Below are 25,327 nucleotides of genomic sequence, written 5' to 3'. Positions count from 1 at the left end.
TGCCTCAGCATCTGACTGGGGTGCAGGCAGCCTGCAGGTCCTTGAACTCACACCAGCCAGTCCTGTGAGCACCTGCACTAGAAAGCCACCTTCCTCGAGATCAGCAGTTTTACTAAACCTCAGGTTCTACTTCACAGGCCCCCTTCAATGACACCCTGACAAAGCCCATCAGAATCCTGCTTGTCTTGGTTTGAATGGAGAAATCCACACTCAGCCTGGGGAACCCAGAGCACTTCACCCAGGGTCATGTATAAAGGCTGAACCCCAAGTACTTTCCCTGCCTGATTCTAGCTTTGACCTCTCTCAGAAATTCCCCCTTAAATCCTCCCCTACAGAGAGGTCTCAGGTGTGGTGAGTGTGAGGACTTGACCTCAGGGCTCCTGAATGTGGGTTTGGGGGAAGAAACATCAGAAAAAACAGGGAACTTGCTAAAGATTCATTTCATGGCCCCACTGTAGACCTGCAGATTCATATCCTCTTAGAGTGGGGACTTGAACTCCAGGGGTTTCTATTCACTGAAATGGCTCAGAAAGAATCTTCAGCCAAGTGGTGCCCATCAGGATCATGTGGCCAATGGTAGGCCACCAGTGCTCTCCCCACAGAGTTCTCTCTTGGTCCTGTGGAGCATCAGTGTGCTTTGTAGGAAGTGCTCCAGGGGACTCTAAGGGGAGGTCCAGGTTCAGGATGTGGCTTCTCGTCCATTTGTGAGAGCTGAGGCCTGGCTTCAGTCCAAGGAGAGGCCGCAGGGTTGATCTAGCTGGATTTGGACCAGGGAAGTCAGTCAGCTCATGTCATCTGTGTGAGCAGAGGTTTAGGAGCTCTCTGATAAGAGAACAATCAAGAAATAAGTTCACAGGCTGGTCTCCAGGTAGGAATTGATTGTTCCCGAATCTCTCCTGAGACAGAAGACAGGAGAGGTCGGTCTTCTCAGCTTTTCAAGGTCCTTCTGTCTGTAGGTGCAATGGTTGCAGGTTAAAGAGCTGTGCTGATGCCCTCAACAGTATTTTCTCAAAACTCAGATGTGCATTTGCAGCATAACATCCCCAGAGAAGACAGAGCAGGAGGAAGAAGAGGAGGAAATGGCAGCTTCTCAGGTAAACGTCCTGTCCTGGGTCTGGGGCTGTGTCTGCTTTTCCTCCTGAAATGCCTAGAATGAGAATCTGCAAGCCTTTAGCTCTCTGCTCCTAATTTTTCTGCCTGGGGTGTTTGTTATCATCTTATTTTCTTCCTTTACTTCTTATAATAGTGAAGACCTGCCCTTTAGACTACTTCTTGTGTCCCAGAGCCTTTTCTCCATTGTCTGTATCCTGACTTTCTGTGGAGCATGATGAATTCTCAACATGAATTAGTGACTTTCAACTGTTGAAAATACTCTGTGACAGCCAACAAGGGGAGTCATTCCTATCCTAACTCCTAATTGGTATGTAGTTTTGTGTTGGGATTTGAGGGAAGTTGGGAAATGCAGTGATGACTTAACATTTGGATGCAATTCGAATCTTTAGAACAGAGTTCAGTTCAGTCGCTCAGTCGTGTCTGACTCTTTGCAACCCCATGGACTGCAGCACACCAGGCCTCCATCACCAACTCCCAGAGTTTATTCACGCTCATGTCCATTGAGTGGGTGATGCCATCCAACCATCTCATCCTCTGTTGTCCCCTTCTCCTGCCTTCAATCTTTCCCAGCATCGGGATCTTTTCTGATGAGTTAGTTCTTCGCATCAGGTGGCCAAAATATTGAAGCTTCAGCATCATTACTTCCAATGTATATTCAGGACTGATTTCCTTTAGGATGGACTGGTTGAATCTCCTTGCTGTCCAAGGGACTCTCAAGAGTCTTCTCCAACACCACAGTTCAAAAGCATCAATTCTTCAGCACTCAGCTTTCTTTATAGTCCAACTCTCACATCCATACATGAGTACTGGAAAACCATAGCTTTGACTAGATGGACCTTTGTTGGCAAAGTAGTGTCTGTGCTTTTTAACAAGCTGTCTAGGTTGGTCATAACTTTTCTTCCAAGGAGCAAGCCTCTTTTAATTTCATGGCTGCAGTCACCATCTGCTGTGATTTTGGAGCCCCCCAAAATTAAGTCTGTCACTGTTTCCGCACCGAGCCCCATAGTGGGCCCCGAGTCCATCTTTAAGGTCCTCTTGGCACAGCAAGAGTCCCTTGGACAGCAAGCTTTACTCCTGTCCACAAGGTATACCAAGGAAGAAGATCAAAGGGCTCTCAATGAGGGAGGAATAAGAGAAAAGGAGGGCTGGTAGAAACTCGCAGACCAACGACTCTTTGTCTCCAGCAATATAGAAATCCAGCTGGCACAACAACATCAGGAGAAAACTTGTTTAGGAAAAACTGTGCTGGAGAGCTTACTGAGCTGCTACTATTTCATTTCTAAGCTCCCAGCCCTGTGTGTGCAGATCAGTGCTAGCTGTGTGACTTGTGCTCAGAACAACGCCAGCCAAGGACCAAGACCCAACCCAGAGGTACTGACATTTGGGACACTGCCCTTTGAAGATCTAGAAGTGGACTTTACTGAAGTCAAGCCCTATAGGGGCTATAAGTATTTCCTTGTGGTAGTGTACACCTACTCGGGATGGGCTGAAGCCTACCCCCACGTGCACTGAACAGGTATGAGAACTGGCCAAGGCCCTGTGAAGAGACATTATCCAGAGATATGGGCTGCCTCTCTGCGTAAGGTCTGACAATGGGTCAGCTTTGTGTCTCAAATAATCCAAACTTTATCCTGGACACTGGGACTAAAATGGAAGCTTCACACCGCTTACAGGCCTCAGAGCTCAGGGAAAGTTGAATGTATGAATTGTACCCTTAGGACTATATGAGCTAAACTCTGTCAGGAGACCAGTTATCTTGGGTCGACATGTTACCCCCAAGCCTTACTCCAAGCCCGATGCACCCTGAGTCCTCAGGCTATTCTCCCTTTTAGATCTTATATTGGAGAAAACCCCCAGTGATAGGAAAACTCAAGGGAAACCCCCAACAACTAGCTGAACTTGAGATGTCCCGACACCTCCAGATCCAGGGAAAAGTCTTCCATCATATCACCTGAGAAACCTTAGAAAGGACATCCATTCATTTGGGTAATTGGGTTCATCCCAATCAGCCAGCAGATGAGGTATGGGTTAAAGATTGGAAAAAAGAACCATGTTAGCCAGTTGGGACGGGCCCTCACACGGTTGTCCTGGCAACCCCTACTGCTCTTAAAGTTACAGGCATCATCCCTTGGATTCACCACACCAGAGTCAAGAAGGCAGCGGCTTCCTGTAATGAGGACACCTGAAAAACAGTTAGCGACCCCGGAAATCCCATCAAGGTCTGGTTCCAAAAACAATGGCCCTCACCCACAAAAGACGCTGAGCCCTGCTCTAGTCACTCCAGAAGCTTGAGGATTCTTCAGCCTTGCTCCAGCCACACTCTGGCAGCTGGCTGGTCAAAGCACGGTGGAAGCTTGATGATCTGGCTATCAAGATATCAATGGATTTTTTATTGTCAACCCTGGCCTCTATCCCTGATTGGTATTATTGCTGTGCTCTTCACTACAAGACTAGCATCAGTCGCACCCCAGGACTGGGATTTGGGTCAGAAGCTGCGGTTAGCTGTCTGGTATCTCACTGTACTGGGAAGCCTCATTCTAATTAGATGTTTCTTATGATCGATTCTCCCTACTATCTAAATCGCTCACAGTATACCTGACACCTCCCCCTTTCATGAATCTAGGAAGATGGTATGAAAGAATTTATTTGCAGGGGAGCAATGGAGAAACAGACATAGAGAATACACTTATGGACATGGGGAAAGGGGAGGAGAGGGTGAGATGTATAGAGAGAGTAACATGGAAACTTACATTACCACATGTAAAATAGGTAGCCAGTGGGAATTGGCTGAATGTCTCAGGAAACTCAAATAGGGGCTCTGTACCAACTTACAGGGATGCAGTGGGGGAGGGAGATGGAAAGAATATTCAAGAGGGAGGGGATATATGTATACCTATGGCTGATTCATGTTGAGGTTTGACAGAATAAAATTCTGTAAATCAGTTATCCTTCAATTAAAAAATAAAAATTTAAAATATTAAAAAATTTTTTGACAAATTTTGTTTTTCAAATGCATTCTAAGCTTTTTACTTGCTTGGTGACAGAAATACTAATTGGTTTTTTGACAGGAATTGAATAAACATCTACCAGTCATGGAAGACTATAACCTAAACTATGATACTTAGAAATAACAATGTGTGGTAAACTGGTGTGACATAAAAAATAAACATGACTAATTCCAAATCATAAACTGATCTGTTAATTAATGTGACATTAAAAGTATTAAGTGGAAGTCAAGATTTCTGAAACATTAATATATCACATTTAAAGAAAATGACATTGAAAAAGTGATTTTTGTAAAATGAAGTTATACAACTATAAAATTTGAGAATATTTTCAAATCAGAGAATAGGACACACTAGGCTTTTATGCCTGATAGCCGCCATCTGAAACCCATTTCTGAAGTTACTTTTGGAAAATGGTCTGACCCAAATCAGATGTTTTCAATAGGAAACAATGTCTCTGTTAAGCACTTTATAAATTCCACAGTTAGAGAAGGTATTTCTACCGCTTCCTGGTAGCTCAGATGGTAGAGAACCTGCCTACAATGCAGGAGACCAGGGTTTGATCCCTTGGTCGGAAAGATCCTCTGGAGAAGGAAATGGCTACCCACCCCACTATTCTTGCCTGGAGACTTTCATGGATAGATGAGCCTGGCTGGCTACAGCCCATGGCGTTGCAAAGAGTCAGACATGACTGATGGACTAAGCACACAATTGTCAACTGTATACACTGTTTCTATAAAAGATCATTCCTATAGATTTATTTTTATTAATCATGGAGGTGCTCTTGGCACACATATAGTAACCCTAGAAATGTATGGTTTTTGTAAGGTACTCTATGATTTCACATATGTCTCTGCAATTCCAGTCATTAGTTACATTAAACATCAGGTTTCATATCGCTTGGATTCTACAATAACAACCACTGTCACAAAAATTATACTGTGATTTCCTTGGTGGCCCAGTGACTAAGACAGCTCACTCTCAATGCTAGCTGCAGCGAGGGCGAGGGTGCGGGGGGGCGTTGTTGGGATTGGGGGAAGGTGCCTAGGTTTGATCCCTGGTCAGGGAACTAGATCCCATATGCCACAAGTAAGATCCAGTACAGCCAAATAAATAAATATTTTTCAAAAAGAATTACACTAAGATACACTAGGAAGCATTGGCAGCTGACATCTGGTAGCACCTAATCTCTCTTTAATAGCTCCGTTTAATTTTTGAATTATTCCTCCTTCCAGTGCTGCTTTGGCACTAGATTACTTTGACCCAAAAGACTTCCTTTTTCCTGTATGGTCACCAACCCCGACTCCCCGAAGCACCTGTTTTTTGCAGATTCTTGCCCTCAGGCTGGAACAGAAAATACTCACTTGATGTCCTCACATTGCCCGGACACTAGATTCAGGGTGCTGGTCATGGCAAGCTGCTCCTGTGACAGGGAGGGAGGCAGCCAGACCCCTAGATATGGGTTTGTGATTGTGTACCTCACGTCCCCTCAGAACTGCAATTATCTTTACACCTGTAGCTGCGATGTGAGACAGGCTTGGGGAACTGAGATTGTTTGTGAAAACCTTTATTGCTCAGTTGCTAATGAAAAAACAACAATTAAAAGTTTGTACCGATCATCTCCAAAGGGACTCTTGAAATGCTTGAGGAAGGTTCTATTCCCTTCGGTCCCTGGAGACAGACAGGGACTCACATGGAAGCAGTAGTAAATACTGAGGTCTAACAAAGGAGGGGAATTCATGTGCCTGCTTCTATAGTTTGTATCCATGAGACGTGTTTCTACCAAAAATGAGTTATTTTCATGAGTAGAGAAACGGAGCCAAAGCACCTGCGAGGGATTTTCAAGAATTTCTCCATCTGTCATTTTACAAAGGTGAAATTTTCATAACTTATTGTCTGAAATGTCTTAGGACTTCTCAAAAAGTATCTTGAGGCAAATAACCTGTTTATAGTTAGGGTTCAATGATAGATAGAAATTCCCGCATAATTTCCACTGTAGTCTGCAATAGCAGGTACACCTTAGTGCCAACTCCCTAGAGAATATTCTCCTAGTTCTTAGTGACCAAAGTCATATTCAGAACAAGAGGTTCCAGCAGAGAACTGTGAGATTTGACCTACTGATACTTTTATCTATCATGAAAATCAGTATATCCTCTACTTAGACTTTGTCCCCACTCACAGATACTTAAGAAACATATTTTCTTTTCATTTTTGTTCACACCCCAAAGCATATGGGACCTTAGTTCCCCGGCTAGGGAAGGAACGCAATTCTGCATCGGAAGGTGGGGTCTTAACCATTGGAATGCCAGGGAAGCTCCTAAACACATTTTCTTTAATAAGTAACTTATTAACTCGAAATATATTTTCCTTTATATTGTAATGATTAATGCTTTCTGTGTACGAAATGATTAAATTGTCACCTCTGAGATCATAGCTCCCCCACCAGGGATTGAACCCACATAACCTGCAGTGGAAGCACAGCGTCTTAACCACTGGACTACCAGGGAAGTTGCTAATCTCACATTTAAAGACAAACCTGTACTCTCTTCGGATACAATTGTCTGTGGGCCTCTCACTGTTTTTCCTGTCTTGTGTTAGCTCTTCTCCAGATAATCCTTTCAAGGACTGGGTGAAGAGGAGGAGATTAGGAAAGAAAGCCAACAGTGGGGGAGAGTGTTTGGGAAGCTAAGTGCAGAGCAGCCGATGTGATCCACGCGTCCCATTTGCCTAGTTTCGTGCCCAGTTTTAGCAAAAAAAAGTCCTGCTTCTTGGAAACTTGTTCAGTCCTGGAAGAAGCAGGGCAATTGTTTGCTTCAGCAGCAGCAGCAACAATCAACAAAGACAATCTGTGTATCAACAGATTCTGACAGGAGTAACGGTATGTCATTTCTGTGGTTACGTTATAAACGACAATGTGGATTCCGGTCTTCCTCTTCCTTTCCCGAATCAGTTCCTAAGAGAAAAGCCAGCTGCCCTGTTGTAAGCAGGTCTCTGGTTACAATTACTGATGCTTCCTCCCAATGGATCATCTAAGTGATTGCATTCTACTTTTCGTCACTGAGGAGACACCCATCTTCACACACTCACACAAAGGGCTTTTGAATTTTCCTCCTTTTTCAACTTGCTGAAAACATCTAGGCTTCCCATAGAGGCAGCTCTCAAAATTTTTCTCTTTTGCCTTAAGTTGTGTGAAACACTAACTTAGAATAGGCAGGAAGCAGCTCTGCTCCAGAGGAAATAAAAAAGATTTAAAGGCATCAAAAGGCAGAGAAAGGAAGCACAGCTGGACAGAAGGACCAACAGACCCAAAACTGACAGGGGCGGGGGTGAGGGGAGGCAAGGCTCCGTCCCCACTGGCCCCGCCCCTACGTACCTGCGCTTCCGGCCTCGTCCCAACGTCGCCTCTCGTTGGCCGCGGCGTAGCGCACTCACCTTCCTCTGTACCGGATCTTCCGCCCGCGCGTGCGCAGTATCCTGCAGACCGGGAATTGAGTTTAAATGAGCGACAGAGAGTTCTGGTGAGTTTGTTTGTTTGTTTGTTTCAGATCCGGATTTCCTAGTCCCACAGCCTGCTGTCCTTCACACGTGGGTTTCCGGGGTCTCTGTGGACGTTCAAACTACCGTCCCCATTTTCCCATCTCCAATGTGTCCTCGCATAGCCGTGAGAAGTTCTGAAATCCGTTAGCTTAGCTGCCGGGTCCCTGGGGCTCACGTCCGCTTCCTGTTAACACCGTTCTAGAGTCCATGTCGGTGAAGGCAATGGCACCCCACTCCAGTACTCTTGCCTGGAAAATCCCATGGATGGAGGAGACTGGTAGGCTGCAGTCCATGGGGTCGCTAAGAGTCAGACATGACTGAGCGACTTTACTTTCACTTTTCACTTCCATGCATTGGAGAAGGAAATGGCAACCCACTCCAGTGTTCTTGCCTGGAGAATCCTAGGGACGGGGGAGCCTGGTGGGCTGCCGTCTATGGGGTCACACAGAGTCGGACATGACTGAAGTGACTTAGCAGCAGAGTCCATGTCCTTCTCTGGCAGTTCTGCCTTCTAACTTGTAGAGACCGCTGCTTAAAGTCCTGCATTGCACAACCCCTAGGTCCCTGATCCACTCCAACTCTGTATGGAGTTTGGTCAGGGTCTCGCTTAAGGTTTGAAGGGGAGGGTCAGCCTAGAACGTGTGGTTTTCACAGGAAGGGCCGCGAGTTCTGAAGAAAAGAATAAAACGAAAAACACCTCGTTTGATTCTGTGTTCCAGAATCCCTGCTGTGTCAGTGGCCGTAGAGGATTGTATTTTGTACCTGTTGAGATCTTCCCTCTGTGTGGGGCTGTGTTACAGGGAGCTCGGTGCGTTTTTCTAAGTATTGAACAGCCTATTTTCAACATTCAGGGGTCATTTCCCAAGACTGATGTTACCTGAGAAGGAATCCCAGAGGAAGAGGAAAGCAAGGAGTTAGAAATGACTCGGTCCAAGGTAAGAGGCGTAGTCCGTGTTTGTTCTGTCTCTCTTTTCTGAAATGCAGCTTCTTTGGACTTGATAAACTTCTTAACTTCTGAACGGGTTTGTTTGAACTTACCCATAGTCATCATCCCAAGGGACCCATTGCCCTCCTGGCATATCAGTGTGACAGAAAACACAGTATTGCCAGCCAAAGAAGCTCTCTCAAGCTTTTAAGTCCTAAGTTTTTATTGGGACAAGACAACTTCCGTCCACGATGTCAGGCACATAGTGGTTGAAGCAAAACAGAGACCATTGTCCCTGGGCCACCACCTCCCATATATATTGTAACGCAGATTCCTCAGCTTTCTTCCCTGTCACTTTCACTTCTTTCCCTTTTGGTCCGGACTGATTTACAGGAGTGTTAATTTTACTTTACTGAGTTACTGGGTTTTGCCTCTGAGCCATCCCAAGAGTGTCTTCTCTTTTCAGGGAATCACCAAATGGTGAGTCACCTGGTTGCTGCAGGGAATCTCTGTCTTTCTCTGCCCGTGTCACCTGATGGCTTAGCTGCAGGGTTCTCAGCGGTCACCTCTCACTGTGGGACTCGACTTTTGGGTCACTTGGCCATTCTGTGCCATCAGTCGCTCGGAGAGACTACTGGGGAGAAAGGCACGCCTTTCTGTCAGCCAGTGACTCTCAGTACTCCCATTCTATGGTAGGTAGGCGAAGAGTGGTTTCTGTTATATCCCAGGAGGCTGTCTCATACTCAAGCCTTGGCTACATTGTCAGAAACTGGAAAATTTTGACCCTCCAAAAGGCCTGGCTCCAATACAAATGGGGGGCCCCCAAAAATGTCCTCTGAGTGGCACAGTAGGTTTTGCCAAAAGACGGGAAAGGACTCAGAATTTCCTTCCGTTCTGTTGCCTCCCTGTCTCCTGTCCCTCTCTGTGTCTCTCCATCAGATTTCCTAGATGACCCCTACTCGGCCTTTCATATCCACAGGATCTCTAGGAAAGGATTCTGAGGTTCCCTTTGGTCCAGCTCTTTCTTCTACATTCAAAAGCCTGAAGGATCAAAAACTGCCCTAACATTCTAAAGAATCCCCTTCTAAGGAAGCTGATCTCTCAGGTGGAGAGGGAACCAAGCTTCCCCCACTCCTGAACATCCTAAAAAATTCCCTTCTGACTACACCTGTTTCTCAGGCCTGGGAAGGACCAAGCTTCCCCCACTCCTGCAAATTCCCTTAACCCTTCAGATTCTTCTGATGGGCCAAAGACATCACTTCCCACCAGAGGGGCAGTCCAAAATTTTTATCAGCTGAAAGATCAGAGACAATTGGAGCATTAGTTGGTCTATATTTTAGCTATAAAACTAAGACTACAGAAAGGAAAGATGACTTTTTGACACAGGATGGCCCTGATATTCTTTAGACTCTGGAGAAAACTGGTTAAAATGAAATTTTCTTTCCCTTGGAAACGGCAAAACCGGCTCTTTTTGCATATGCATTTACAAACAACTAGCTTGTTAAAAGGCCTGCCTAGGGAAAAGCTTGAAGTTACCCCTTTCCATGTCCTTGAAAAACACTGCCCACTTTGCCTTAGACCTGACTCACCCTTGGACAAATCAGAACTTCAAGCCAAACAAACAAACAAGCAAACAAAAAAGAGGGTCAAAGAGACGTTTTAAATCTCAGGCAGGAAACTATGAGATCTCTGTCTATTGTCTGGATTTTTGTATGTCTCAGTGTGCGCTTTTTTTTTTTTTTTTTTAAATGCTGAAGTGATAAATGAGTTCTAATTTAATTGGCCTAAAGGAAAGTAAACACTTACATATCAGACAATTCTAACTACAAGAGAAATTAAACTAAATGAATTTCATATTCTCGTGAACTGGGAAATATTCAATATTAAATATCCAGTATTAATGTTTGTTTGCTAATCTGATGTAGATATGTCTAAGAGTTATTAGGCACAGTATTTTCATTGTGCTTAGGTTTTTTATAAGTTAAACATTTTTATATTTTTATATCTGTTACAAGTTTGTCAATCAGCAAAGTACCTCTCAGAGAAGGCAATGGCACCCCACTCCAGTACTCTTGCCTGGAAAATCCCATGGATGGAGAAGCCTGGTAGGCTGCAGTCCATGGGGTCGCTAAGAGTCGGACACGACTGAACGACTTCGCTTCCACTTCTCACTTTCACGCATTGGCGAAGGAAATGGCAACCCACTCCAGTGTTCTTGCATGGAGAATCCCAGGGACGGGGGAGCCTGGTGGGCTGTTGTCTATGGGGTAGCACAGAGTCGGACACGACTGAAGTGACTTAGCAGCAAAGTACCTCTAGGAAAGAAAAAAAAAAAAAACCTCAAAGAAAATGTAAAAGAGATATGAGCTTTCAGAGAAACTCTTTTAAGAATAATTATACTTTAGAAATGTCTGTCTAAAACATACTCTAGATTTTGGTAACCTGAATTTCTGGGGCTGTGCTAAACTAAGTGACGGAAGTTTATTGATTAGCTAGGTCATTTCCAAATAAAATAAGATTCTGAAACATTCATTACTGAGGACTAACTTCCTCTTACAGAGAAAGTAGAGATTCTGGACTATTCATGAATAATGCTTGGTGCCATCCTGAGATGGTCTCTAGAAATTTTTATAAAAATTATCATGGGTATTTATGTTCTCCAATATATAGAATGCTTAAGTTCTTGGTTGCTTAAGGAAAGTAGGATGTGTATTTTCACTAAAGAAGGTATGAGGGATGAAATTACATTTTATGAAGGGAAAAGGAGGTAGGTCTGACAGGTGGCTGTTTCAGGATGGGAGAACAAAGTAATGGGTACAGAAAGTGGTAAGAATATTTTATGGAAAGTGGACCCCAAGGGAAGAGTTTTCTGCATAAATACAAGTTTTCCTGAGATGTTGAGCTGCCTTTGATACTGGATTTTACATTTCTTCACCTCTGAAGGGATCTGTTCTGTTTACCTTTGAAATCTTCGTTACTTTGGCTAAGTGAATATAGTCTTCCAGTGATCTATATGATTGTATCTGACTGAGTATTATAACCCCTTTTGAAATTTGTTCACAAAACTTCCTAAATGACTTGACTTGTAGCTGACTTTGGAATGCTTCAGAGGGCCCCTGAGACATCCCAGGGAGCTATTAAACTACCTGGGTTCATTGGACATGTTAAATTACATGGGAAGTACTGTTGAAGGGGTGATAAATCCCAGATTATGCTGTATGGTGGATGTTACTAATATAGATATCTTAATTTTAACTGAGTTCATATAGATCTGTGAAGTGAAGTCGCTCAGTTTTGTCCGACTCTTTGCGACCCCATGGGGTGTAGCCTATCAGGCTCCTCGGTCCATGGGATTTTCCAGGCAAGAGTGCTAGAGTGGATTGCCATTTCCTTCCCCAGGCAACCTTCCCAACCCAGGAATCAAACCCAGGTCTCCCTCATTGCAGGCAGATGCTTTACCGTCTGAGCCACCAGAGAAGCCCAAATATTTATTTATTTGGCCGCGCCAGATCTTTGTTGCAGCATGCAAGATCTAGTTGCCCAACCAGGGTTCGAACCTGGGTCCCCTGCCTTGGGAGTTCAGAGTCTTAGCTGCTGGGCCACCAGGGAAGTCACCATAGATCTGATATGCCCTAATAAAATGTGGTCAATTATAATTCTACTTATCCTGTGAACGTGTTACAAGTCACAGCAATGACCAGGCTACACTTTCAATTGCAGTTCAATCAGATTTAAACATGCCTTCTATAGTTTCACTCTGGTGCCTTTGTAAGAATACTGCTACTTAATGATTTATGGAAAAGATTTTTCTAAGGTTAACCAATGAACAAGTCAGACTGGAATTTAGTTGAATCTCTATGTTAATAGAACAAAGTTTTCTTAGAATGCAGCTTTCAATAAGAGATTATGAATTTCTTTCCCTTTAAGTGATTTATATTCATTTTTAAAATCTTTTTTTTTACTTTGGTAAAGTGAATAAGCATTCCTTAAGATTATGGTACATGTAGACAAAGCTGATTCTTCTTCTACAAAAATAACCCCTCATGCTTAGACATTTGCCATCCTGATGTCCTTAAAACATGGCCATGGTCTGCTTGTCAATCAGGGAATTAAAAATGGGTGAACAATAGCTGTAAATCAAAGAGTCAGGGCTATGGGAAATCCAACATGGCTGCCTGGCTTTTCCCGGCTCCCTGACAAACCTCATTTTTATTTGATGGGTAAAGCCTTCCCTGGCTACAGGGTTAATGCCCTCATAAGGAAAAAATTATGTTTCACTGAATATTAACTTTTTTTTCATTGCTAAAGTAAGTTTCTAGCTTTGTTAATTAAAGTCTAGGGTTCACTAAGACTCACTTCTGAGATAGTTCCTTATGTTATATTTCTAAAAGATTTAATTAAGTTATTAAAAAGGATACTCTAAATTTGTTTCTAAAGCTAATCTCAGTAAGCAATCTTCAGATAAAGAATAGATGCTCTGTGATATACAACCAGGAGATTACCATCTGGCTAGTCATTTAACAAGGGAAGTCAGATGACCTGGAGTATACTGGGCTCTACGTAATGAAAGTTCTTGACTTTTCAGTCTTACTTCAGATCAGATCAGTCTCTCAGTCGTATCCGACTCTTTGAGACCCCATGAATTGCAGCACGCCAGGCCTCCCTGTCCATCTCCAACTCCCGGAGTTCACTCAGACTCACGTCCATCGAGTCAATGATGCCATCCAGCCATCTCATCCTCTGTCATCCCCTTCTCCTTCTGCCCCCAATCCCTCCCAGCATCAGAGTCTTTTCCAATGAGTCAACTCTTTGCATGAGGTGGCCAGAGTACTGCAGTTTCAGCTTTAGCGTCATTCCTCCCAAAGAAATCCCAGGGCTGATTTTCAGAATGGTCTGGTTGGATCTCCTTGCAGTCCAAGGGACTCTCAAGAGTCTTCTCCAACACCACAGCTCAAAGGCATCAATTCTTCGGTGCTCAGCCTTCTTCACAGTCCAACTCTTACATCCATACATGACCACAGAAGAAACCGTAGCCTTGACTAGACGAACCTTTGTTGGCAAACTTATGTCTCTGCTTTTGAATATGCTATCTAGGTTGGTCATAACTTTCTTACTTAGTCCTGACTAATAACTGCTAGCTCTAGCTATATTATTTTCTATGACACTTGTTTCAGAGGATTGATTCTTATGTTACTCAATGTGTGGCTGAGCCTGTGATAAAATGCTAATATGCAGCTCCACATGCTATCAATGATTGTAGTAATGTAACTCTAGATATGGGAAGAAGGAAGAAAAGGAAATATTTTCCTGGACCAAGTGGCTAGTAAGACAAGTATGGTCAAGAGATTTTGCTACTCACAAGGCCTGCTCTAGAAACAGCACATTGAGTGGCCTATCAATGGATCCTTCCCTAGACTTGGGAATGAGCCTTCCCAGTGCCGCAGGACACAATGGCCAAGAAATGCCCCCAGAGCATGGTCAAATATGTGGCTATGAAGGGACCCTGCTGACTGCACTCTGCCAGCTGTCTCTACAAAGCTGACATCATGATTACTGTAAGCTCCTGACATTCAACACCCTGCAAAAGGAGTTCAGAGTAGAGATTAGGAATAAGGCACTCTGCTCTGGGAAAAACCCAGAACTGGCCTTCCGAGAGGGAGATGTTTTCAGGTAAAGATTTTATGAGCCCCGATTCTGGCTTCTTCTCGTACCTAAAGAAACACTAACATCACGAACCAACATCCAGTCCTGGTTTTCCTGGCTAGCTGCTGAGCAGCTTTTCTACTTCTTTTCATCTTTGGGCCATGTACCTTTAACTTTCTTGTAAAGTTTGTTTCTTCTAAAATACCACAAGTTTCCAAGTGGTCCTGCAAGAATATTCCCTGACCAACACCTAGACAATGCTGAAACAAGTCACCTTATCATTCCATGGACTCTCATCTCCCTCCATAAATGCTCCCTGACAGAGTAGGCAAAGGGAACCCAGAGCCCCATGGCCCTCTGTTCAGCCTGAAGAAGCCAGAGTGGTCTTCACTCCCTTTTCCTTGAAACTGGATTCCCAAATGTGTGAGAAGGGAAATGTGTAGATAGTTAGACATGAGCAGCGTATCAACAAGGGCCAAAGAATTGGCCCTAAAAATAAAGAGGGAGATAAGTGGTGACCCAGGGACTAAAGAGCAGATAAAACCAAGGAGGGTCTTGGAATGCAGAAATGAAAAAACAAGACTCTTAGCATTGTTCCCTCCCCCATGTTGTAACTGTTGATGGATTTCAGGTCCTCCTGAGCAGTATAAATGGTCTCCCCTCCTTCCCCGTAAGGAGAAAGTATTTTTCTTACTCTTCCCCCACCCAGTATAGGTGCCGCATCAATTCAGCAAATGATCCGCAAGACCCCTATCCCACTCCTTGTACCCTGGCTATGAGTGGACTATGGACCCCTGTTCAACATCCATTCTCATTTGCGCTGGCCTGCTCTTCTAACAGAGTCCCCCATTCTAATAAACTGTACTTCCCTCTCATTTTGTCTCAAGTTTGGAAATTCTTTTCCAACACGACCCCAGACCACAAGAAAGGTTACTATCCTATTAGACCTGTTGAAGTGTGTAAAACAAAGTTCCAACTTAAGTATAAATTCTTACCTTAGTATTCTGTTTCATTGGGGTTCAAAATCGTCATTCATCGAGCAGAATTTTCAACATTACTAACTCAAATAACCTGGCTAAAAATATGGCACTTTGGCCCCACTTCAGAACTCTTGGTTCAGAATACATTAAACAAAAAAATTCCTGTTTCTTTGATAAACAATTTATACTGTGTCACACGAGTAGAACACTGAAGAATAAATATGCTCGTGATGCCCTGATTATTTTATAATTGCTCTTTCAGATGAGAGTAGTTTCTCTAATGGCTTGTGGATCATCACTCATCCTCTTTTGTTCACATTAGAAATTGGGTAGAAAGGAGTACTGTGTAAAAAATATATTTTGTAATACCAGCCAAGGCACTAAATCTCGACCAGGACTCGGAACTTGTCGTTTTCATCTTGAGTCACATTAGGAAGACTTCCCACGGCCTATTGGTATCTGTACTTTGTATTTCAGGGACAGCTGACATTCCAGGATGTGGCCATAGACTTCACTCAAGAGGAGTGGGAATGCCTGGACCTCGGTCAGCGGGAATTGTACAGGGACGTGATGTTAGAGAACTACAGGAACCTGGCCTCCTTGGGTGAGGATAACTGCCTTCCAGAATCCCTTATCTACCCACTGGGTTTTAGTTCCGTCATGTCAGGAAAGTCTTCTGAAATTTTCTGCTTCCCACCGTAGTTTCAGATCTCTGCTTTCTAGGGCAAAAATGGGTAGTTGTGAGTTTAGAAAGAAACGGGATGATTCATGATGAATCGTTATGCTGGTGACATTTTTTTTCCTTGATGTACTCTGCCTCCTTCCTTCTAGTTTAGTGGTAATTGTGTACGTTCTGTGGTATTAAATAGTTGCACCCTCTCTTAATTTCACATTGACACTACTTACTTTTGCCTTGGTACTACTTGACCAGAATCTCAGGATCTGATTGTTAGGTGTGTGTTAGTATTGTATAGCTGCTTTGAATAAAGTATTTAAGGAAATCGTTTTATAGACCAAAATGCGTTCTTCTCTGACCTGAATACATATTGGATTCGATACTGATGAATCTCTAACAACACAAATATTCTTTTCTCTGATGAACAGGGCTTGTCTCTAAGCTGGACCTTGTCACCTTTCTGGAGCAATTGAAGGATCCCAGGAATATAAGGAGAATGAGGACAACAGCCATTTACCCAGGTAGGTATGAATGGTTGGAGATGATGACTCAGATGAGAGGTCCAAGGAGCAGCGAGGAACTCATTCTTCATCACATGATTTTGGAAGATTTGCTTCAGTGGAAATGGTTTTCAGAAACCTGACTTTGTGTCTGCTACTATCATAGAAATGTATCACCTGCCCCATTCTGTCTCTTAAATCATTGATGAATTTATCTCCAGTGATTGCTTGTTCCATCACAGTGTGAACTACAAGTCTCCTCTTGGCTTGTGACAAACTGCATTCATTCATTGTTCTTCGATTTCTTGGGGGCCCTAGGAAAACTCTGCCCATTTCTGAGTAACTGTATGAGAGTCCTTTTAAAGTTTCCTTCTACCGCTGACAGAAATGTGTGTGGATTGGTAGACAAACTGCCAAACTTCTAGCGATACTGGGGATGGGTTTTTGTTCTCTGGTTTATAATTTCCTATCCACTGGGAGCGACACATAGGACCTTCTAAATACATTTCAAATTCAAGTAAATTTTCACTGCAGAAAGCAAAACCTCGTGACAAAGAAAGAATGCACATCTTAAGTTGACTTCAAAGTTTCTCTTTTCCTTATATAATCTCATATTGAATATCTTTAGTGGATTTGCCCCAATTTCTAACATGCTAAAATACGTTATTCTGTTACATCATAGAATTTTAAAATAAATTGACATAAAATCTTAGCACATTTTCCACTGTATTGTTAATGGTTGATTCAAACTATGACGATTTTTAAATTATATAAAAAATCTTTTTTAAAAGTTCTAATTGGAATATAGCTGTTTTCCAATTTTGTACTCTAATACAGCAAAGAGAATCAATTATACATATCAGTTCAGTTCCGCGGCTCAGTCGATTCTGTCTGTGATCATGATCTGCAGCAGGCCAGGCTTCCCTGTCCATCACTGACTCCCAGAGCCTGTTCAAACTCATGTCCATCGAGTCCACGATACATCCAACCATCTCATCCTCTGTCGTCCCCTTCTCCTCTCATCTTCAATCTTTGCTAGCATCAGGGTCTTTCTCAGTGGGTCAGTTCTTCACATCAGGTGGCCAGAGTATCGGAGCTTCAGCTTCACCATGTCCTTCCAATGAATATTCAGGACTGATTTCCTTTAGGATGGAGTAGTGAGGTCTTGCAGTCCAAGGGACTCTCAAGAGTCTTCTCCAACACCACAGTTCAAAAGCATCAATTCTTCGGCGCTCAGGTTTTTTCATGGTCTCTCTCTCACATCCATACATGAGAACTGGAAAAACCATGGCTTTGACTAGATGGACCTTTGTCAGCAAAGTAATGTTTCTGCTTTTTAATATGCTGCCTAGCTTGGTCATAGCTTTTCTTCCAAGGAGGAAGGGTCTTTTACTTTCATGGCTGTAGTCACCATCTACAATGATTTAGGAACCCCAAAAGATAAAGTCTCTCACTGTTTCCACTGTTTCTCCCGCCGATTGCAATGAAACGATCTGGCCGGTGCCATGATCTTCGTTTTTTGAAGGTTGAGTTTGAAGCCACCTTTTTCACCCTCTTTCAGTTTCATCACGAGACCCCTCAATTCCTCTGTGCTTTCTGCTATAAGGGTGGTATCATCTGTATATCTGAGATTATGGATATTTCTCCCTGAAATCTTGATTCCAATTTGTGCTTCATCCAACCCAGTATGTCACATGATGTACTGTGCATATAAATTAAATAAGCAGGCTGACAATATAGAGCCTTGACGTACTCCTTTCCCAATTAGGAATCAGTCCGTTGTCACATGTCCAGTTCTCACTGTTGCTTCTTGACATGCATACAGGTTTCTCAGGAGGCAGGTAATGTAGTCTGGTGTTGCCATCTGTTTAAGAATTTTCCACAGTTTCTTGTGATCCACGCAATCAAAGGCTGTGGTGTAGTCAATACAGCAGATGTAGTTGTTTTTCCAGAACTCTCTTGCTTTTTATATGATTCAAGGGACCTTGACAATTTGATCTCTGGTTCCTCTGCCGTTTCTAAACCCAGCTAGAAGAGCTGGAAGCTCTGGGTTCAAGTACTGTTAAAGCCTGGCTTGGAGAATTTGGAGCCTTTACTATTGTTGGAAATGAGGGAAATTGTGTAGTAGTTTGAGCGTTCTTTGGCATTGCCTTTCTTTGTGATTGGAATGAAAACTGACCTTTTCCTGTCCTGAGGCCACTGCTGAGTTTTCCAAATATGCTGGCTTATGGAGTGCAGAACGTTAGCACTATCATTGTTTAGGACTTGAAATAGCTCAGCTGGATTTCCATCACCTGCACTAGCTTTGTTGGTCATCATGCCTTCTAAGGCCGACTTGACTTTGGACGCCAGGATGTCTGTTACTAGGTGAGTGATTATACCATCGTGGTGATCTCGGTCATTAAGATCTTTTTTTTTTTTTTTGTATAGTTCTTCCATGTATTCCTGCCACCTTCTCTTAATATCTTTTGCTTCTTTTAGGTCCATCCGGTTTCTGTCTTTATTGTTCCCATTTTGCGGGAAATAGTCCCAGTACCTCTATTTTTCTTAAAGAGATCTCTAGTCTTTACTGTTCTATTGATCTCCTTCCCATTTAGGTCTCCACAGAGCAATGAGTAGACTTCCCTGTTTCAATCATAGTTTTAAAGTCTCTCTTCTTTTTTAATTTCTTAAAACTAGTACTGTATTAAGTTTATCTTATTTGTTTTCAGTTTCCTTGGACATTTTGCTGTGTCCTCCATTTCTGATTAGTTCTCTGTCACTATCATTTATGATTTTTAGATTGAATCATCTAATAGACCATTCTCAGAAACATGTGTGGCAAGAAGTGGAATTAAAAATTAGTGGCACCTAGGATTTCTGAAAGTGAGTGTTTGGTGTCTCCACTTAAGATGACTAAAAGCAAGAATTAATCATTAGATTGCCTATCACCTCTTAATTCAGTGGTCTTTGGAGGTTTTTATCTTGTTTCTTCCCCAATAACCTAATTCTTTGCCATCTCATTTTGTCCAGCCTTCTGTTTGTGGTCTCTGTTTTGAACAGTTCAGGAACCTAATTAGTCTACCTTCTGGTATCTATGCCTTGGTGAGTGAGGCTGGTCCAGAGGTTTGTGCCCTTATACTCTCTTGATTTGTGCTTTGATTGCTGGTAACTGTGACCAGAGCCGCTGGGGATATTCAGGGCTGTTGTCCCCTTGTTCTGTGGTTGTTACTGCCTTGTCTCTGGTGGTGCCTGCTCCCTGCGTGGTGGAATAGGGCCCCCAGATCGGATTCTTAGCTGTAATTCTGATCTGTGGTACCACGCTGCTGGGACTGGAGCACACCCACTGGGAAAGAAGTCACTAAGTATTACTCTTCTGGGGATGTTCACCTCAGGGTGTGCTCTGTTGTCCCGTCTCATGCATTCTGCCAGCTCTCATGTTATGTAGTGTTGGCACTGCTCTTGGCCCCACCCTAAGTGAGGGCATGATGGCCCGTGGCCCTGTTGTCTCTCAGATGTTGTTTTCACAAGGTCACCAGCATAGATTCAGTGAAGTCAGGTCCTGGGATTGCATTCAACGTGGAGCTGGAGCCACTGTGGTGCTATGGGGCAGCTCAGGCTCTGTCCTGGTTCAGCCCCTTTGTGTGGGAGCCCACAGAGTGTACAGCTGCCAAAGCTACACCTGCCATGAATGAGAGAGCCCTGGTATTTGATTCAGATGCTCCGTAGGGGCTAAGGTTACAAAGCCGGTTGTGAGTGTAAGACCATGGCTTGTGTTGCTGGCAGGAGAGGTTTCAGCTTTTCTTCTTAATCCCTGGGGTTCAGCTGTATTTTCAGCTCCATCTGTGCATTTGGCCAACTCACAGGTTCTGATCCTGAGGCCGCCCCAGGGCACAGGGGACTGTTGATTGTGGAGGAGGTCGGTGGGGGAGGCCATGGCTGGGGGATCAAATGACCTACATGGGTGGAGTTCTTCGTAGTCCCTGCTGAGCAGGGGCCGGTGCAAGGGACAAGGGATGGAACAGGCTTCCTGTTTGGGCGTCACTCACCAATGGCGCTCAGCTCTCTGGTGGTTCAGGCTTCGACCACAAGCATCCCGTTTGCAGAGCTCCTCCCTCACTCCCATCACTTTAGGCTGTTTCCTCACAGCCAACAGCAGTCGTCTGCCTCAATCTGCTCTCCAAACCCCACCTTTCAGCACCCAGCTCTTGTCTGCATTGGTGGAAAAGCCTCTAAGGCTGGATGGGCAAGGCTGAGGTCAGTACCCAGTGTGCAGGTCTCACTCTGTCCTGCTGCCACACGCTGGTGGCTGTGTTCTCTTCCCACAGAGAATGAGGCTCTCCTTCTGTCCACACTGAGCTCCCCCAGTGAGGGGCTTCCTGGGGTATGGAGACCTCTCCTCACTTTCATCTCCCCACAGGGTTGCAAGGCCAAACCCACTTCTGCTTCTCTTCCTTTTCCTTCTTCCTGCTCTCCTCTTTTGTCCTACCTAGCTTAGCAGGAATCTTTCTTGTGTTTTCAGATTTCCAAGGGCCTTTGCTAGTGTTCAGCTGTGCTCTGTGAGAATTGTTCCATTTCTCATTCATTTGTGGAGAGAGAGATGAGCTCCACATCTGCCTAAGCCTCTCGCATCTTGAGCATTCAGTCTCTATTTTATTTTTAAACTAGCTGTGATCATCAATTTTCTCTAAAGATATTCATTGAGAATAGCAGGGAAAATTACTTGTTATTTGGTATCTTTCAGCTATGTCTCCACAAGATACCCAGGATTTGATGCCGAAGAATCCAGCATTAGAAGATATATTCCCCAAAGCAACCCTAGGAATATGTCAAACATTTCACCTCGGAAACTTAAATTTAATGAAAGACAGGGAATATGCGAGGGTAAATGAAAGACAGAGAGGATGTTTATATGGACATAAAGAAATGGAGACAGTTATACATAATGCTAATGTTACTGCAAAAAGAAATGAGCAACGTGCATCAAATTGGGAAAAACACCAAGTTCAGTCTTCAACGTCTGCTGAGAAGAGTAAGTGTTTAAGAAAAGATGCCCATCCTTTTTTGAAACATACATGTTCTCTAAAAGGGAACATGGACAATCTTAAAGGTAATCTAGTCTCTACTGCAAATACTCATTCAGACAATTCTGAAGGTAGGCTTCGACTAAACATACATTCAACCATGTCTGAATACTTACAATTTAACAATGAGAGGACAAACTCACAATTTAATCACTTTGAGGGATCCATGAGCAGGGAGTCATTTTTCTTCCCACAAGAGATATTTTCTCCCCATTCCGAGATGTATAATGTTGATGAAAATGAAAGAGATGCCACCCAGCCATCATTGTTCAGTACATATCGTGATGTGGTTACTACACAGCAGCTTTGCATGTATAATAAAATGAGTCAGACCTTAAGTAAGAGCTCCAGCTCCAATAATTACAGGAGTATTTATGGTGGAGTGAGAAGGTATTCAGGCAGTGAAACTGGGTATACGGTTGAAGGAGACTCAAAACTTATGAAACATCAGGAACCTGAATCTTCAAACAAGGATTCTAAAAGTAAAACATTTGGAAATACCTTTGATGAAATGGCAAGTTTTTCTCTAAATAAGAGTACTTGTAGTGAAGAGAGGACTTGTGAATATGGTAAGGTTTCTAATCAGTCTTCAGAACTTATTCAACAGCAGACTGTTCAGAATCCACAGAAAGAAAACAAGTGTAATATATGTGGGAATGTCTTTAGTAAAGCATCCAATCTAAGCAAACATAGGAAAATCCATACAGAAAGGAAACCTTTCAAATGTACAGATTGTAGCAAAGCGTTTAACCGTCATTCACATCTTACTCAACATCAGCGAATTCACACTGGAGAGAAACCTTATAAATGTACAGAATGTGGCAAAGCCTTTCCTTACAGTTCAAGTCTTACTGAACATCAGCGAATTCATACTGGAGAGAGACCTTATAAATGTACAGAATGTAGTGTAGCCTTTGTCTGTTCCTCACATCTAACCTATCATCAGCGAATTCATACTGGAGAGAAGCCTTATAAATGTAAAGAATGTAACAAAGCCTTTCTTAGTCGCTCACTTCTTACTCAACATCAGCGAGTTCATTCTGGGGAGAGACCGTATGCATGTAAAGAGTGTAACAAAGCCTTTATTCGGCGCACAGATCTTTCTAAACATCAGAGAATTCATACTGGAGAGAGACCTTATAAATGTAAAGAGTGTAACAAAGCCTTTAATCATTACTCAAATCTAACCTATCATCAGCGAATTCATACTGGAGAGAGGCCTTATAAATGTAAAGAATGTAGCAAAACCTTTATCGATCGGTCACATCTTACCCAACATCAGGGAATTCATACTGGAGAGAGACCTTATAAATGTAAAGAGTGTAACAAAGCCTTTATTCAAAACTCAGGTCTAACCTATCATCAGCGAATTCATACTGGAGAGAGGCCTTATAAATGTAAAGAACGTATCAAAACCTTTATCCTTAGCTCACATGTTACCCAACATCAGCAAATTCATACTGGAGAGAAAACTTATCATTGTACACAGTGTGGCCAAACCTTTATTTCTCAGTCAAAGTTAATTGTACATCATCGAATCCATACTAGGGAGAAACCATACAAATATAAAGAATGTGGCAAAGCCTTTTTTACGAGTTCGGACCTTTGTCATCATCAGCGAATTCATACCGCCGATAGACGTTATCAATGTACAGAATGTGGCAAGGCTTTTATTATGCGTTCTAGGCTTACTAGACATCAGCGAATACATACTGGGGAGAGACCATATTCATGTGTTGAATGTGGCAAAGCCTTTGCTTGCAACTCGACACTTACTCAACACTGGCGAATTCATACTGGAGAGAGACCTCATAAATGTAAAGAATGTAACAAAGCCTTTCATCGTCGCTCATTGCTGACTCAACATCAGCGAGTGCACTCTGGAGAGAGACCTTATAAATGTACTGAATGTGGCAAAGCCTTTGGTCGCTACTCAACGCTTTCTACACACCAGCGAATTCATACTGGAGAGAGACCTTATAAATGTACAGCATGTGGCAAAGCCTTTAGTCGGAGTGATCATCTCACTAAACATCTGAGAACACACACTGGAAAGAAACCCTACTAATGGCACAAGTGATGGAAGAGATTTTCCCTAAATGTGCATCAGAAAACACAAGAGTTTATACGAGAAACCTATGGAGATGATGTAACGAATATGTAGAAAGGTATTTTAATCAAAAGTTAAATCGAAATAAATATCAGAGACTGCATACTAGAAGGCATTTCATCAGTCCTCTTTTCTGAAGTTTCTCTGAAGGAGAATGACTGTAGGGAGTACTCCATAGTTAAAACACATGGAAAGTGGATATATTAGCATAAATCATGAGATGAAGGTTGATGGTTAGAAAGTTACAATTCTTAGTAATGTATGTATGCTTGTTAATAATGATGTGATTTGAGATTATTTGAAGTGAATGTTATTAAGCACTCAAACCATCCATACTATGCTTTGTTTCTAGTGTGTTTGCAGACATAGATTTTTGATGGTTTATTAAAGATTAGCCTTTTTATATTGTGTTGCAACCATTTCTATCTATCCTCCATTAGAAGATGAAGGATACCATACTGTAAAATGGACAATGGCCATCTAAATGGACGTGTTTTTCATTGATGTGAAATATCTGGAGGTTGCCATGATGTAAGTGATCATTTAACCTTTCCATGTTGTAAAGTAAGCAGAAGTTGGTTGTAAGGGTTCAATAGTAATATCCCTGATTTTAAGAAGAACACAATGACAGTTCACTGCAATATTGATGTATCTTTATAATATCAACACAGGTCATGATTATTACTTGACACTGTTGAAATAAACACAGCTTTTGTGATAACCTCGAAATGTATTGGAAACTCTTCCTGGAAAAGGCATGAAATTAGTGTATACCATGCTTGCTAAGTGCTTCCTAGCCTTTGTTTGGTAATCCATAAAAATCACAAGTCTCACATCATTATAACAGAGAAACGAATATCTTTCTCTGTACTTTTGATCTGTACTTAATCATGGATCATGCCGTGGATTTTAAAAGGTTTTATTTGAACTATGTGTGCAATTAATACATCAAATCAGATCAGATCAGTCACTCAGTCGTGTCCGACTCTTTGTGACCCCATGAATCGCAGCAAGCCAGTCCTCCCTGTCCGTCACCAACTCCCAGAGTTCACTGAGACTCACGTCCATCGAGTCAGTGATGCCGTCCAGCCATCTCATCCTCTGTCGTCACTTCTCCTGCCCCCAATCCCTCCCACCATCAGAGTCTTTTCCAATGAGTCAACTCTTCACATGAGGTGGCCAAAGTACTGGAGTTTCAGCTTTAGCATCATTCCTTCCAAAGAAATCCCAGCGCTGATCTTCAGAATGGACTGGTTGGATCTCCTTGCAGTCCAAGGGACTCTCAAGAGTCTTCTCCAACACCACAGCTCAAATGCATCAATTTTTCGGTGCTCAGCCTTCTTCACAGTCTAACTTTCACATCCATACATGACCACAGGAAAATCCATAGCCTTGACTAGACGAACCTTTGTTGGCAAAGTAATGTCTCTGCTTTTGAATATGTTATCTAGGTTGGTCATAACTTTCCTTCCAAGGAGCAAGCGTCTTTTAAATTCATGGCTGCAGTCACCATCTGTAGTGATTTTGGAGCCCATAAAATAAAGTCTGACACTCTTTCCACTGTTTCCCCATCCATTTCCCAAGAAGTGGTGGGACCAGATGCCATGATCTTCGTTTTCTGAATGTTGAGCTTTAAGCCAACTTTTTCACTCTCCACTTTCACTTTCATCAAGAGGCTTTTGAGTTCCTCTCACTTTCTGCCATAAGGGTGGTGTCATCTGCCTATCTGAGGTTATTGGAATTTCTCCCGGCAATCTTGATTCCAGTTTGTGGAT

At 42.9% G+C, this 25,327-nt stretch overlaps 1 protein-coding gene across 3 annotated transcripts; it reads left to right on the top strand.

Moving 5' to 3' along the window:
- Window positions 1-1,034: 1,034 nt before the first annotated feature.
- LOC102402736 (zinc finger protein 345) lies at window positions 1,035-24,273 on the top strand. Of its 3 annotated transcripts, XM_044931634.2 has the most exons (5): window positions 7,486-7,636; window positions 8,507-8,590; window positions 15,681-15,807; window positions 16,308-16,400; window positions 20,437-21,200. In XM_044931634.2, the coding sequence occupies exons 2-5, from the start codon at window positions 8,576-8,578 to the stop codon at window positions 20,490-20,492; spliced, it is 291 nt and encodes a 96-aa protein (XP_044787569.2). In that variant the 5' UTR covers window positions 7,486-7,636; window positions 8,507-8,575; the 3' UTR covers window positions 20,493-21,200. The 3 variants fall into 3 exon arrangements, with proteins under 3 accessions (XP_044787567.2, XP_044787568.2, XP_044787569.2); XM_044931632.2 differs by lacking the exons at window positions 7,486-7,636; window positions 8,507-8,590 and adding an exon at window positions 1,035-1,094 and having other exon boundaries at window positions 21,103-24,273; XM_044931633.2 differs by lacking the exon at window positions 16,308-16,400 and having other exon boundaries at window positions 7,484-7,636; window positions 21,103-24,273.
- The last annotated feature ends 1,054 nt before the right edge of the window (window positions 24,274-25,327 follow it).

The sequence above is a fragment of the Bubalus bubalis genome, chromosome 18 (genome assembly GCF_019923935.1).
Source record: "Bubalus bubalis isolate 160015118507 breed Murrah chromosome 18, NDDB_SH_1, whole genome shotgun sequence".
NCBI lineage: Eukaryota > Metazoa > Chordata > Mammalia > Artiodactyla > Bovidae > Bubalus > Bubalus bubalis.
The sequence above is the reverse complement of the archived record's forward strand: the minus strand, read 5'-3'. Positions and strand labels throughout refer to the sequence as shown.